We start from the raw sequence: 13,502 nt of genomic DNA, 5'->3' as shown, positions 1-13,502 counted from the left end.
ATTGTCTTAAGGCTGCTTCTTCAAACTGATCGAGGGGAAGCCACCCTCACTCTCCATGGGCGAGTCCAGAAGGCGGATGTGCTTCCACCTCCCTCTCCCCTCCCCCACAGCGCTCCAGGGACCACTCCCCTAGGGGCCACCGTCTATGTGACCAGGAGACCAACCCACGTGCTCTTGTGCCCTCAGGTACCCTCACCTCCATCACCAACCTGGCCACGAGCCTGGCCCGGAACATGGACCGGCTCTCGCTGGATGAGGAGCATTACAACCGGCAGGAGGAGTGGCGGCGGCAGCTCCCGGAGAGCCTAGGCGAGGGGCTCCGGCAGGGCCTGTCCCGGCTGGGCATCAGCCTGCTCGGTAAGGGGCCGCCAGGGACCGGGGCCCAGGACTTCCCACGGGCTGGTTGTGGACTGTCCCTCTTTCTGCAGAGATGCTGAGGCTCAGAGAGGCCAAGGCACGCATTCTGGTTCCTACCCTGGCCAGCGGGGCTCTGGAACCGGCAACTTCTCCAGAGCCCTTGTGCGGCTGCGCACGGCCATCCTGGGACCTGGGCGCTCCCCGCTCCCCGCTCCCCGCCGGTCGCGTTCCCGCCTTCCCTCGCCTCTGGTGGGAGATGCCTCTCTGCGTCCTCGTGGCTTCCGTAAGACATCATTCACTCCGTAGGGCCCCGCGCGCGGGGTGTCAACACAAGGACGGCAGCCCACAGCTGCATGCTTGCTGAAGGGAGCAACGGGCAAACCTCCTGAAGCGCTTGCTGCCTCTCTGCCACAGATACTGCAAACGCCTGCTTGTGTTTGGGAAGCACTTGAGCAATGTGCAAATGTCATGTAAACTTCAGTGAGGAGCCCACTTTTCCCTTTTATTTTTTTAAGAATGCCAGATCTGCCTGACTCCGAGTAATTGCCATTTGTCAAGCAGCCAGATGGTATAGCTAGAGATGAAGATTGCTAGGGGTATTTCCAAATATTACAAACGTTTGAAAAATAAGTTGCTTTGGAAAATCTATGAAAAGGAAGCTTCAGAGCTGAAATTTCACAGAGCAGGATTTTCAAGGGTATCTTTTGTTTATTTGTTTGCAAAGGAATTTAAAACTGTATTGCTTGGCAGCCTGCCTGCCGAGCATCTGAAGGAGTGTGCATCTTGCAGAGATCAAAGTGGCCCAAAGCAGGGAGAGCAAAGGTCAGAAAAGATGAGCTTGAAAGGATTTGTCCTCTCTCCAGGCTGCGGTTCTGTACATAACCCCCCCGACTCGCAGCGGGGCCAGCTGAGGCCCCGAGAGGAAGTCGTAAGATGTTACAACTTCAGGTTAAGTTACTAGAAAGTGTTCAAGCCCTCACCTGCGGTGGTGTGGGGCACGGTCCTGTGATGATGTGTGGGAACGGGGACCCGGGGTGGAGCAGCTGGTCAAGGAGCGACCCCGCCGGCAGAGTGGCTGCTCTGGGGAAGGGCAGACGGCGGGGGAGGGGGGGGGGGGATCCGGTCCCGGTCCTCGGGAGCCAGCGGACCCCAGGCTCAGGTGTCCAGGCCCTTTCTCTGTGACCTCAGAGCTTCTCTTTTGTAAATTGGGGCTGAAAATTACTCTGCCGTTATTGGAAGTAATGCTGGTCAGTTGTGTGCCAGGCATAGGGTCCACGTTTGGTAAACAGCACCTTCATTATATTCTGGTAGCAAAGGAACTATAAGAGTTGCCTGGTTTCAGAGAGTGTCCCAGCAGAGAGAGACATCTGAGCAGTGGCAGGAGCATTTCTGCTTTAGTTTTAGTCCAGTGGGTTCAGTTGCTGTAACCACAGGAAGTGTCAGTGAGGTTATCTTGGAGCCCTCAAGCCATCATCTGGGAACTGTGGGACCTCTTTCTGCTAAGAATCGTGGATTTACATGCCCTCTGCTCTGGGCAGGAGAGCTTCCTTCTCGCTGTCCAAGCGCTTCTTGGATGGAGGCGCTCAGCAGAGGAGACCTGAGCCGGCTGGCACGTGGCTGTCCCCATCCTGACTAATCTGTTCTCTCCCCACCCAGAGAAGCCCACATCCACCACCCATTTTCCACAGTGTAAAACTGTGCCTGATGGTAGAAATCAGTTACGTGGGGAGCCATGGTTCTGCCTTTGTGATGTCACCCTTTCCAGCATGGCTCCTGTTATTAACCAGGGTAGAAAATCCTAAACCTTTGAACTTTGCTATAGCCATCATGTTTTGTACTCACTCATCCATGCAAGGAACCACTTAGCCTGTCTGTGGAAACTACAGTAGGCTCGTGGAGTCTGTGAGCCCCTAAGAGCTCCACTCCCAGCAGCACATGTGGAGCAGTGTGTCCATTTCTGTGCTTCTCAGGCTAAGGTTGGCCCAACCAGCTTCCTTTCCTGGAAGAGTTCAAGAATTCTCTGTATCCCACATAATCACTGGGTCATTTCAAAACGTCTGGTCCTTGATGTGTGGCAGGAAGAAAGGGGAGAGTAGGACCAACCAAGTCCCCTCACCTGGGAAAGTATAGATTTGTCGCCATTTAATCCATCCCCAGAAATGGTGTATAAAACTGCCAAATGCCAGTAAATGCCCGATTGAAGTTAGAGCTATTATCATATAATAGTTTGAAAGCCATGCTTGGTGAAATCAAAATGCTAGTTCCTCAGTTTCTTCCTTTATAAGACATAAACATAAATGACCTGGTCAGTAAAAAATATATTTAAATAACACTTCTGGGTTGTCAAAGTACTTTCACATGGGTCATCTTATTTGATATTCAAACCTAGGCATGAATGAGGTTAAGTGACTTGCCCAGGTGAAACCTCCAGGCAGGACAAGAACCTGGGCCTTCCCACATGTCACCCACCCTGGAGGGCTCCAAGCCTGGAAACGATCAGGATGTGGGGAGACTGAACAATTGACAGTTCCAGGGTAGGAAAAATACATTTCCCCCAAGTGTTTATGGGTTTGATGGGCCTTCTTGACTCGGCTTGGCCCTCATGGGGACACGGTGGAGCGTTATGAGGCACTTGAAAAATCAAAGGATGTCTTTAGCTGTCCTGCCCAGCCCCATCGCCCCGGGATAGTGAGGAGGTGTTGGGCTGCAGAGAGATGCCGCGGAGGCTCCTGCAGGAAATCCACAACCGTTTTCAGAAAGCAGTGGCTTCTGGAAAAACTCTGTTTAGCCTGCAGAGTTGGCATCAGGCTTGCCCGCGTTTACCAGATCCGTTCCCCGGATGCCCCCACTTTCTACTTCACCCTGGAGCCTGCTGAGAGAGGATGTGAGCTCCGTGTCGCAGCTGCACGGCACGTCCCCCCCCAGGTGGGACTTCTCCCTGGTGAATACCTAAGGCAGGATGTCAGAACTCGCTTCCCTGGCCCGTGCCTGAGCTGGATGAAGCGCTGCTGGCTTTCCCAGCAGCCACACCTGCCTTGACGGCCGCTCTCGGGACGCCATTCGGAATCCCGACCACGTAGGCCTCCACCAGGTGAGTCGGGACGGTTTCGCGAGCGAGCGAGTGAAGAGCTCGGCACCGAGAAGGCGCTTAACACACAGTCCGGCTGATGCTGCCCTCAGCCATCAGCACCCTGCTTTGCAGTTAGAAGGGAATTTGGGAATAACAGACGTGCTTCCTTCTCAGTTTGCTCATCTGTCGTGGTCAAAACAAGCAAGCCTCAAGCCGGGATGCCTAATACACTCTGTGGGGTTCGTTTGTCCCTGGAACGTGAGCTGTGGAGCGGTGTCCCAGCCCAGGCCTGTGCCTCCGCTATTGTGATTTAAAAAAAAATGTTCAGAATAAAATTACAACATGTCATAAGGCAGTACCAAAATAGCCACACAGGCAGAACATTCATAGATAGTGACCCGGTGAGTTTTGCCTAAGGCTGGGGAGCAAGTCACAGAAGAGGTGAGGGAGGGTCTTTTAGTTCCCTTGCTTCACAGAGCAAGCCCTCCTCTTCCAGCAAAGGGTAGGAAAGGAAGCACGTCTGGGACTTCCCTGGTGGTCCAGTGGTTAGGACTCCACGCTTCCCCTGCAGAGGGCACGGGTTCGATCCCCGGTCAGGGAACTAAGATCCCGCATGCCGCGCAGTGTGACCAAAAAAAAAAGAGGAAAGGAAGCACATCCGGCTTCTGCCCTGCCCAGCACACGAGGGGGGTCCGGGGAAGCGCCCCTTCCCTCCCTGCCTCACTTCATCACATCACAGCCGGCTCCATGTGGCTGCCCTCCCCGTGGGCCTGATGCCAGCGGACAAGTTTGGGGATCAGTCGCCGCTAACTAAAGCCTCAGAGCAGAGTTGGAGTGTATGGCAGTAAATAATTTACCAGTTGTGGGATTTAGCGGGATTACACTGCCTGAGAGACCCTCTGAAGCCCTGGGAGAGCTGCCTCTCAGGCTCAGCTGCAGACGCAGGCCGGGCTGCCGGTCTCTCACGCACCTGGAGCCCAGTGAGGTGTCGGTGTGTGTGACAGGCCGGCCTCCCGCCTGGGGCCTGGCACTGGCCCAGGGCATGCGCTCCTGCAGCTCCTTCTCTACCTCTTAGCATCTAACACCTTGTCACGGGGTTCAGGCTTTCCACTTCGGGGGCTGCCTGAAGAATTTATCTATCAAAGTTTATCTATCAGAGCCTTCACCGTGGCCGGTGGCTGGAGAAAGTGGAAGATCAAAGGGGAGTTTCACTGTGATACGGGTTTGCACTTAGGCAGATCCAAGTCAGAGCCTTGTGTGGATAATCACTGCTCTATGCTCCTTGTGCTGGTCAGGCCTGACACATTAAAGGAAAATGGGAGATTTTCACCTGCCCCCCAACTCTGTTTTAATAGTGTTAACGGCAATCTGCCCTTCAGAGAAGACATTTCTACCAGAAATACAGGCAATAACTTATTGGTGAATTTGTAATTATTTACCCCACCTTTTCTACTCTTAAGCATGGAGATCTTTCAAAGAAATCAGAAAGTGAAATCACAAAGTCTGTGTTCTTTGATTTGATGCTATTCACTTTGAACTGTCTGCTATGAAATGATTTGAAGAGAAGACCCCAGGGTTCTTGCCTCTCCCAGTGCAGCCGGTTCCATTAATACTTCCCAGCTGCCCTGACTTCTGACCTCATAGATGGAGAGCAGAACATCAGATTCCTCAGACTGAAAACAGGAGGCGAGCTCCCAGCCCAAGCACCAAGACACCGGGTGTCTTGGGGGGTGCTGAGACTGCCATCCCTTGACCCCTGATAGCCAAGGTGGCCCAGGCCAGCTGTGAACAGCTTCTTCCACTTCCCTCATCATTTCTTTAAGAGGTTTGGGAAGCGGTGGTCTAGGCTGGGAAACAGACCTGTCGCCTCAGGTCATTCTTAATCTGTCAGTACATAAACTTAAATGGCTCTGTCAAAATTTAGAGGAGTGGAATCCATGAAGAACATTGGCTTTACAACTGACCCAAAGGAACTGGCCTTTCATTTTACTGGATTTCGTTCAATGGAATATTACTTGAAATTAGCAGGTCATTAACTGAGAACTGGAAATCTCCCTTTACCCAGGAGACTGAATTAGTGGCATTTGGAATAATGGGATTTGACATGTACTACAATTTCTACCAGGGGACTGTGCATTTTCATTAATCCTAGCAGGTTTGAGCTGAAAACAGAGAATTCTGTCAAGAATTGTAATGAAATTTCTACCTCTTACTGGGTTAGGGAACCCTTCCCTCTGACACGGCAAAAAATCTGGACTGTTGGGGCCTTTAGCCGAACTCATCCCTGGTCCCTCAAGGTAAGAGGAGCAAGGGGGGGACCCACAGAGGCTGAGGGATTCGCCCTCCAGCTCCGAGCATGGCCTGGCTGCCCCTTGGGAGAGCCGTTAGAGCAAAGTGCCGTGAGCGCAGGGTTTGTAGCTGTTCTCAAGTGAACGGTAAGTGGCCAAACCTCAGCTGAAGTGAGAGAAAAGGAAATTCTTCCAAGACTGGCAAAGGAAAGAGCCTGTTTTATAAACAGGATCAGTGAATAGCTTGGTGGTTAAGAGCGAGGCTGTGACTCGACTCCCTGGACTCCAATCCTGGCTCAAGCGCAGGGCAGCTGTGTGACCTTGGGAAAAACTCCTTAACCTCCCTGTGCCTCGGTGGCCTTGTCTAGGAACTGAGGGTAAGAGCCACGCCTGATTCCCTAGGGTTGTGGGAATTAACGATCTCCTACAAGTAAGCTCTTAGCACACAGTAAGCACTCAAAACAGATTTGCTATAATAGCAATAATAATTACTATATCAACAATTACTCTTATCATATAATTATTAACATATTAACATTACATTACTATTAAATAATTGCTCTTATTCTTACTAAAAGAGAGAACAAGGAAAGGGGCTGGCCCTTTTCAGTTTTTTCATCCTCTTGATTCAGTGAAAATGTATTAGGCTCACTCTCCTCCTAAGGAATTGTTAGCTCTTGTCCCTAAACTGTGTTGCCTGATTTCTGGAAAAGGATGTGTGGGTGTCACTTGGGAATAGTCTGGCATGTTTATTAAATTCGAAACTGAACTTCACAGATCCTGTGTTGGGCCAAACCCAGTCTGAACATTGTGTTTTGATGAAGATAATAATGTCTAACACATCCTCAGTGTACTTAGATAAATGGTAAACAAATGCATAGTAAAGAGCTTTATAATGAGGGTGGGGTTTCATTTTCAATCCAAACAAAACTGTGCTCCAGATTGAAGGTTTTCTCTTTCTCAGGATTTTATGCATCAGTCCTCACCCGGGGCTTTTTTTGTTTTTCAGGTGCAATTGCTGGTATAGTCGATCAGCCAATGCAGAACTTCCAGAAAACATCGGAGGCTCATGGTTCAGCAGGACACAAGGCCAAGGGTGTTATCTCCGGCGTGGGGAAAGGAATCATGGGAGTGTTCACGAAGCCCATTGGAGGGGCTGCTGAGCTCGTGTCACAGACTGGCTACGGTGAGTCCTGGAGAACCAGCCAACTCAGACATCACCGATAAATTTGCGTTATTATACCAAGGTTTCCCTAAGATAATCTAGCCCCTCACATGACAGAGGAGTGAAAAATAAAATAGATAAATCTATAAATAAATAGTCCTTTTTCTTACTTCTTTATGCTTATTTACACAAAGAGTTGAATTGGACTATGACTAATAAATTACGATAATAAAATTATAAAGCCAGGAAATCAATTAATAATTTCAGTATATACAGGTCACAGAATCTTTTTACAGTCATTTAATAAAATCGACTTTAATGCAAAGTAACCAGTTAGAGGTTGAGGGCAATAAATCCAATATATTGAAGCAGAAAGTAGACTTACTTTTTCTGGTGAGCAACTTGAAAGAAAAAAGTAAGTTACAAAGCAGGAAGATATCTTTAAAAGACAATGCATATGTATGTGGAGAATGAGAGAGAGAGGAGCATGCGTGTGGCGGTGGGTGCATGCACTTGCCCGTGCAGCTTGGCGTCAGGCATGGCTTTCTCGCCAGCAACTGTGCTGCTCTTGCAGCCAGGCCCAGTCTCCTGGCCAGTGTCAGCGAAGGTGCATGATCTGCCACTGAAAACCCTTCCCTGAGCAGACAGGTGCGGAGAACTTGGGCTCGTGGAACTACCGCATTAGGCTGGTGCCAGGCCTCTCCACACACACACGTGCACGCAGGAGCGGTGGGTGCGTGCGAAAGGAAGCGCCTCCTCCTGTGCTAATTTTCTGCATTCTTGGCAGAGCACATTAAAGTGACTTTACAGAACCAGGCAACTGGAATTGTTAGCTTTTTTTTTTTTTTTTGGCCGGACCTCGCGGCTTGCAGAATCTTAGTTCCCCGACCAGGCACTGAACACTCGGCCCTTGGCAGTGAAAGCGCAGAGTCCTAACCACTGGACCGCCAGGGACCCTGGAATTGTTAACCTTTTTACCTAAAATCGGTGTCATCGTTTTGGTCATGAAGTGGCTGGCTGGCTGGAACCACAAACTACGGGCAGGAGCTTTGCATCTGTATCTGCATCTGGCCATAAAGTCTGCAGGGTGCATTTGACTGCGGCCTCCTGCGCCTCACTAGGTCTGACAAGAGGCAGCCCACACTAGGGCATAAAACCCGTGTCTGAAAGGAAGAGAGCGGGAGACGAGTGCCCACACTCAGGCAACCATCCGGAGAGGCTCCTTTAAGAGACCACACAGACAGGAACATGTGTTCCTCTCCGCTCTTCCCCTCACCTCCTTCCCCTCAAGTTCTGTCTCTCACTCCTTCTGTGGATGACATTTTCACTCGCAAAAAGAACTGCTGCAACTTATAACTGGACAAAGTTAAATGCTCCCTTATCAAATACTTAACACGTTAATAAAAACAGTATTCCTTTTTGCTATAGACTGCAGTGAGGTAAAGTCAACTTATACTTCATAAATTCCTCTGGTCTTGAAAATGCCATTGTCCCTCACTGTGTGTTTCCCAAGGCTGAGGAACTCTCCCTTATGTAAGAGCACCTCAGAACAGAGCCTCACGTGGGCCTTGCTGGTTTCCATCATTCCTGTAAAACTTTTATTACTGCACTGAAGGTTTTACAAACCACTAACTCTTAGTCTAATGACTGTGCCTCGTTTATAAACATTTACAAGCCCTCGGAAGGCACACATGCTGTACCATCTTTGGTTCCGAAGCGTCTCTCTGGAGGGCTGCATGACTGCTGCTGGGTGCCCTCGTCTGGTGCTGGCACAGGGAGAGCGCGTAGTAAACCAGAGGCCCCAAGAGCACTCATAAATGTATATGGATTCATGTTTAACAGCTGGATTAAGTCACTTAAATACTGCATCTAGACAAACCGTGTGCCTTTGTGTGCATCTCTGTGTACGTTGTGTTTTCTATTTCACCAGCCACAGCACAGATACGGAAGTATTGTAATATTAAGCAAGGAAGTCAACTAACAATCTTGACTTTTGTATCACATAAATTGTAAATGATGTGTAAGCTATTGCTCCAGACTGATTACTCCCAGGAGCATTATGCGTCCTCTAATTGCCAGTCTATGCTTGGACTGTAGCTCATTCATATTTCAGTTTGCAGCTAATATAAGATCACCAGGGTTAAGAGCATTGCAATGTTTAATGATTATCTATATACTTGCTTCCAAAGATGTGATATCATTTTGGATCTGTAGCATTTTATGGATGGCTTTAAGCAGATGACATCACTGTAGCATGAAACTGTTTTCCAGAAAACAGCTAGTAAAACTCCCTTACTTCTCTTACCACAGGTATTTTACACGGAGCTGGACTTTCTCAGCTTCCCAAACAGCGCTATCAGCCAAGTGATCTGCATGCTGACCAGGCTCCGAATAGCCACGTCAAATACGTCTGGTAAAATTATCTAGACACTTGTTCAACTGTACACGTGCGTTGTATGTTAACAGGGCCTGGCTTGCTCTCAAGCTAACAGGCCACACTTCCAGGGGAGCCCAAGAGGAGCAGCTGTTTTCGGGGAAAGGCTGCCATCCACGGATCTGGGCTGGCAGCAGGACGCAATGCCCCCTCCCACACGTCCCACTCAGGGGAGGATGCGCACTGGCAGAGGTGCCCGGGCCTGCAAGAGGGCCTGAGATTCTCTATGGAGCCAGTGTTCTAATTAGGGGTGACATTTCTAATGGGGAGAAAAGGAATTACCAAAGCCAAGGGATATCTTTGTCTCCAGGAGGAGCTGGGTTCTGTTGACCAGAATCAGAATCAAAGTGACAATTACATTTCAAACTGAAATAATCAGATTGGTGAGGGCCTCTGCCTTGGTACAAACAGTGAGCCCTGATAAGTGACCATCTTTTCTAAGCTGGCTTTGGCCTCATTTTTCTCCTCTGAAACAGGAAAATGCTTCAGTCTCTGGGCAGACCAGAAGTCCACATGGCCCTGGATGTGGTTCTGGTGAGGGGCTCGGGCCAGGAGCACGAAGGGTGCTTGCTGCTGACGTCGGAAGTGCTCTTCGTGGTGAGTGTCAGCGAGGACACCCAGCAGCAGGCCTTCCCTGTCACGGAGATCGACTGTGCGCAGGACAGCAAGCAAAGCAACCTGCTCATCGTGCAGCTTAAGCAGCCAAGAGTGGCCTGTGACGTAGAGGTACGTTTCGGAAAACAGGGTGACCAGGGTCAGCTGCCGGCAAAGTTGAGACACAGGGTGACCGCAGGTACCAGGCATTTATGGGCCAGCAGCGTCTGGCGTGGGTGCTGGAGACCAGGAGGGCTGCCAAGGGGAAGGGGTGTGGGCAGCAAGGAGGCCGATGGACTCAAGAGCTGGGGCTAAGCCACCATAGGAATTGAAGGTTGGTTGTCATGGAGCTGGGGTGCTGGAGCTTCAAAACAAGCAGGTCTGAACAAGAAGGGCCAGGACCAACGCAGCAATTCCATGCAAATACTCCACGAAGCAGGCCTCCTGGTCTGAACCCCACCGAGCAGGCCCAAGTCTGCACGTGGCCTGGGAGTGACTGCAGCAGGTCACTTCAGCAGGGACAGGAGAGGACCACCGTAGAAGTGAGGGGTGTCATGAGTGAAACAAGGCACAAGCAGTAGGCCTGACCTTTGCAAGCTCACAAACCAGGAGGCCTGACTCACTCCCCTCCCTCATCCCCAACTCCTGAGAGTTCAGGGTCAAAATTTTGTCAACTCTCTGCCATCCCCTGCCCTGTATTTTGTGTGGCTCTGTGTTCCCTTTCCAACAGGACGGTTTCCCATCCCCGAAGTACCACAGGGTACCTCCTGGGGATGCTGCTCAGGCTCTTGGGGCAGCTCCCTGGCCACACAGCTCCTGAGATGTGTGCTGGCTGCTGGCTCCCGGCTCCACATAAGCTGATGTAGAATGGATGTTCAGGTGGGGCATTCTGGGTGTCAGGGGTCAGAGGTGAGCAGCAGTGCAGCCCGGGGTGAGCAGGTGCACCCACTGCAAAACTGCTCTGCCCCTGCCCTCCCTGCTGACTGCCTGATCCATGGGTCCCTGAGAGTTGACCTCAGAGACAGACATCTTTTCCCACACAGCTTGATGGGGATGGATCAGAGGCAAGGTGTAGCCTGCTGGTCCGTTATAACTTAGGGTCTGAGTAGCCCCAGGAAGAGGACAGCAAACCTGCCTCCAGCAGGTCCTACCTGATTCCTTCTTTCATTATTTTCTTCCTGGTATGGGAGCCTGCGTCTCCCTCACACCACTGTTTGCGTAAAATTATTTGAGAAGATGGAAGGCAGCCAACCACAACAACTCTGAGATTTCTCTAGTTTCTTGGATCGTAATCAGTCAGGCTTTAAGCTGGGGCTTGGCACTAAGACTACATTGCTGGTTCGAGTTGATGACTTTCTGGGAATAAACAGAGGTCAGATGTCCAGCCTGACTTTATTAGATCTGCCAAAATCTTCTGATCCAGATGACAATAAAAGCAGCAGTGTTCTGGCTACAGGCCTTGGCAGGGGATAGTATCATTATCTTCAAGTCCTTGGTCCTTAACGAGAAGCTCCCAAAGCCCTGAGGAATATCTGTGACCATTGTTATTCCTTAGTTGCTTGGGAAATATTTCAGATCTTTCTTAAACTATTGAGACTAGAGAATCATCTTTAGCTGTTAAACTGTCTTCAACTGTGATCCTTCTCTTTGGCTTTTCTGCTTGAGGAGGGGGTACTGTGGGGAATTACAGCTGGAGGGGAACAGATCTCAGTTTCTCCGGGGGTTACTGAGATGACAGGTGGAGTCACCCCTCCCCCCCCCCCCCCCCGCCAGAAGTTGCCAAGGCTAATCGAGACCATGGGATCAGTGAGTTAGAGGCAGAAGCACTAACACTCCGGACGCCATGCTCACCACTCGTTTTCCATTGGTGTTCAGTGAGAACAGGGTTGGGGTGAAGGGGTGGCTGAAACAGAGGCAGGAAGAGATGACTGAGGGCAGGAATACTGCAGGGCAGCTACTGAGCTTACACAGCAGCACCCGGCACTGGGCAGACCTGGGCAAACCGGTAGATACCAAGCATGCTTTCAGCCTCCAAACTGCACTTTCTCACTGTTTCCTTTACCTCTAAACCCCAACTCCTTATTAACAAAAAGTAACTGCCCAGATTAATCCTGTGTTCACACCCTAACCTCCTCCCTCACCCCGATGGAGACCCAAGCTGCAGAACAAAATGGTCTTTTTTTTGAGAGATAGTAGACCCTTCCTTAATAGCACTATAATCCAGTGTATTTTCAAAATGGGAGTAGGGGAGTCACTCAGCGGTGCTGCCTGACCATACATTTTCCTCAGTGGCCAGGCCTAACCTAATCCACAGATGTGAAGCTGGGCTGGGAAGCCTACCCATTATCTTCCAGCGAAAACTAAAGAACAGTATTTTAAAATCTTTACATGAAATGGCTTTTCTGGGATTTTTGCTCTAGATGCTAGGAAACACAGCTCCTTTGAATTTTGGAAGGAATTAATTTGTAGGTGACATCATTCGGTATATTCAAATATGGCAGGATTTTTTTTAAAAACCAGCATTTGCTTTTCTTAGTTAAATGCAGCCATTTTTAGGGTAATAATTGCTTAATATGCCTGGCACATTACTGAAATCCCTTATGAGAGGCTCACAATGAGTCAGGAGGTCAATTTATTCCTTGGCCATGTTCCTTTCACAACACGGGTTTTCCTGTGCTGCTGTTCAGGAGGAGCAATTAAGACTCTTGTGTATTCAGAGCTTTCCAGCTGAAGCCTGACCCCATCAAATGATATCATCAGAGCTCTGGCTTTTGCCTGGTGGTGCACAGCTTTCATCTGTCAAGTGAATCTTTGGGGGCCTTTATTTTCTTTCCCAAGCTTAAAAATATGAGACGGAACTCTAATGGATGCCCTACTTATTCCTTATTTCTCTGGCAGGCAGACCTCCCTCTCTACCATCCCACTGGCTTTCTGCAGCTTTTAAGACACCCTTGGCTGCATCGTCTCTGTGCCCTACACAGAAATATATAAATTCTTTACTACTATTTCAAAACCTAAAAAGCCCTCATTAAAATGTTTATAATTCTTCCAGAGTAGTCTTCCCAGCATTTGGTAGGTAAGGACCACTGAAAGGTCAGTGGCTTACACAGGAGACTTCCCACTCCACTTGATTTACACAGTAGATGATACAGAATTTCAGGATGGGAGGAATTTATAGCTCCACTTGCCTTTGATGGGTACTTTCTCAGAGAATCTCTCTTAAGAACTTAGGTAGTATATCTCAGTTCTCCTATTTGAGTTCCACTGAAGATGAGCCAGACTTTTATGAACCATAAATGTACTTTGCATCCTCCCTCTTTTCCATAAAAATTTCCCCTTCCTCTGCCCAGTTTTTTTATTTTCTCTGGCTTTAAATCCTAGTATTTATAAAAGCAGAAAATGTTACAGTTCAAAAGGTATTTGTTTTTCTAATGCTCTGTCCAAAGCCACTGGGTTTGAAAGAGGTAAAGAGGTTCTGTCTGGAGAGGTTTGCGGAGACAAGCAAACAGAGCTTTTATCTCAGGGTTTAATGTTGATTAGATTCAAGCAGAGGAAAGACACTTTTCTCCTTTGTTCCTGGACTAGGCTAGTAAA

The 13,502-nt window shown here is 49.3% G+C and overlaps 1 protein-coding gene across 11 annotated transcripts in view; it reads left to right on the top strand.

Moving 5' to 3' along the window:
• VPS13B (vacuolar protein sorting 13 homolog B) overlaps nt 1–13,502 on the top strand; it is a 765,850-nt gene that overhangs the window by 750,669 nt on the left and 1,679 nt on the right. For all 11 annotated transcript variants that reach the window (XM_082364176.1, XM_082364168.1, XM_082364180.1 and 8 more), the window contains 4 exons: nt 187–357; nt 6,725–6,901; nt 9,191–9,293; nt 9,791–10,040. In XM_082364176.1, coding sequence (XP_082220302.1) covers nt 187–357; nt 6,725–6,901; nt 9,191–9,293; nt 9,791–10,040 — 701 coding nt within the window. The remainder of the gene's footprint in view (nt 1–186; nt 358–6,724; nt 6,902–9,190; nt 9,294–9,790; nt 10,041–13,502) is intronic.

Source organism: Balaenoptera borealis (genome assembly GCF_965194805.1).
Source record: "Balaenoptera borealis genome assembly, chromosome: 17".
NCBI classification, from domain to species: domain Eukaryota; kingdom Metazoa; phylum Chordata; class Mammalia; order Artiodactyla; family Balaenopteridae; genus Balaenoptera; species Balaenoptera borealis.
The sequence above is the reverse complement of the archived record's forward strand: the minus strand, read 5'-3'. Positions and strand labels throughout refer to the sequence as shown.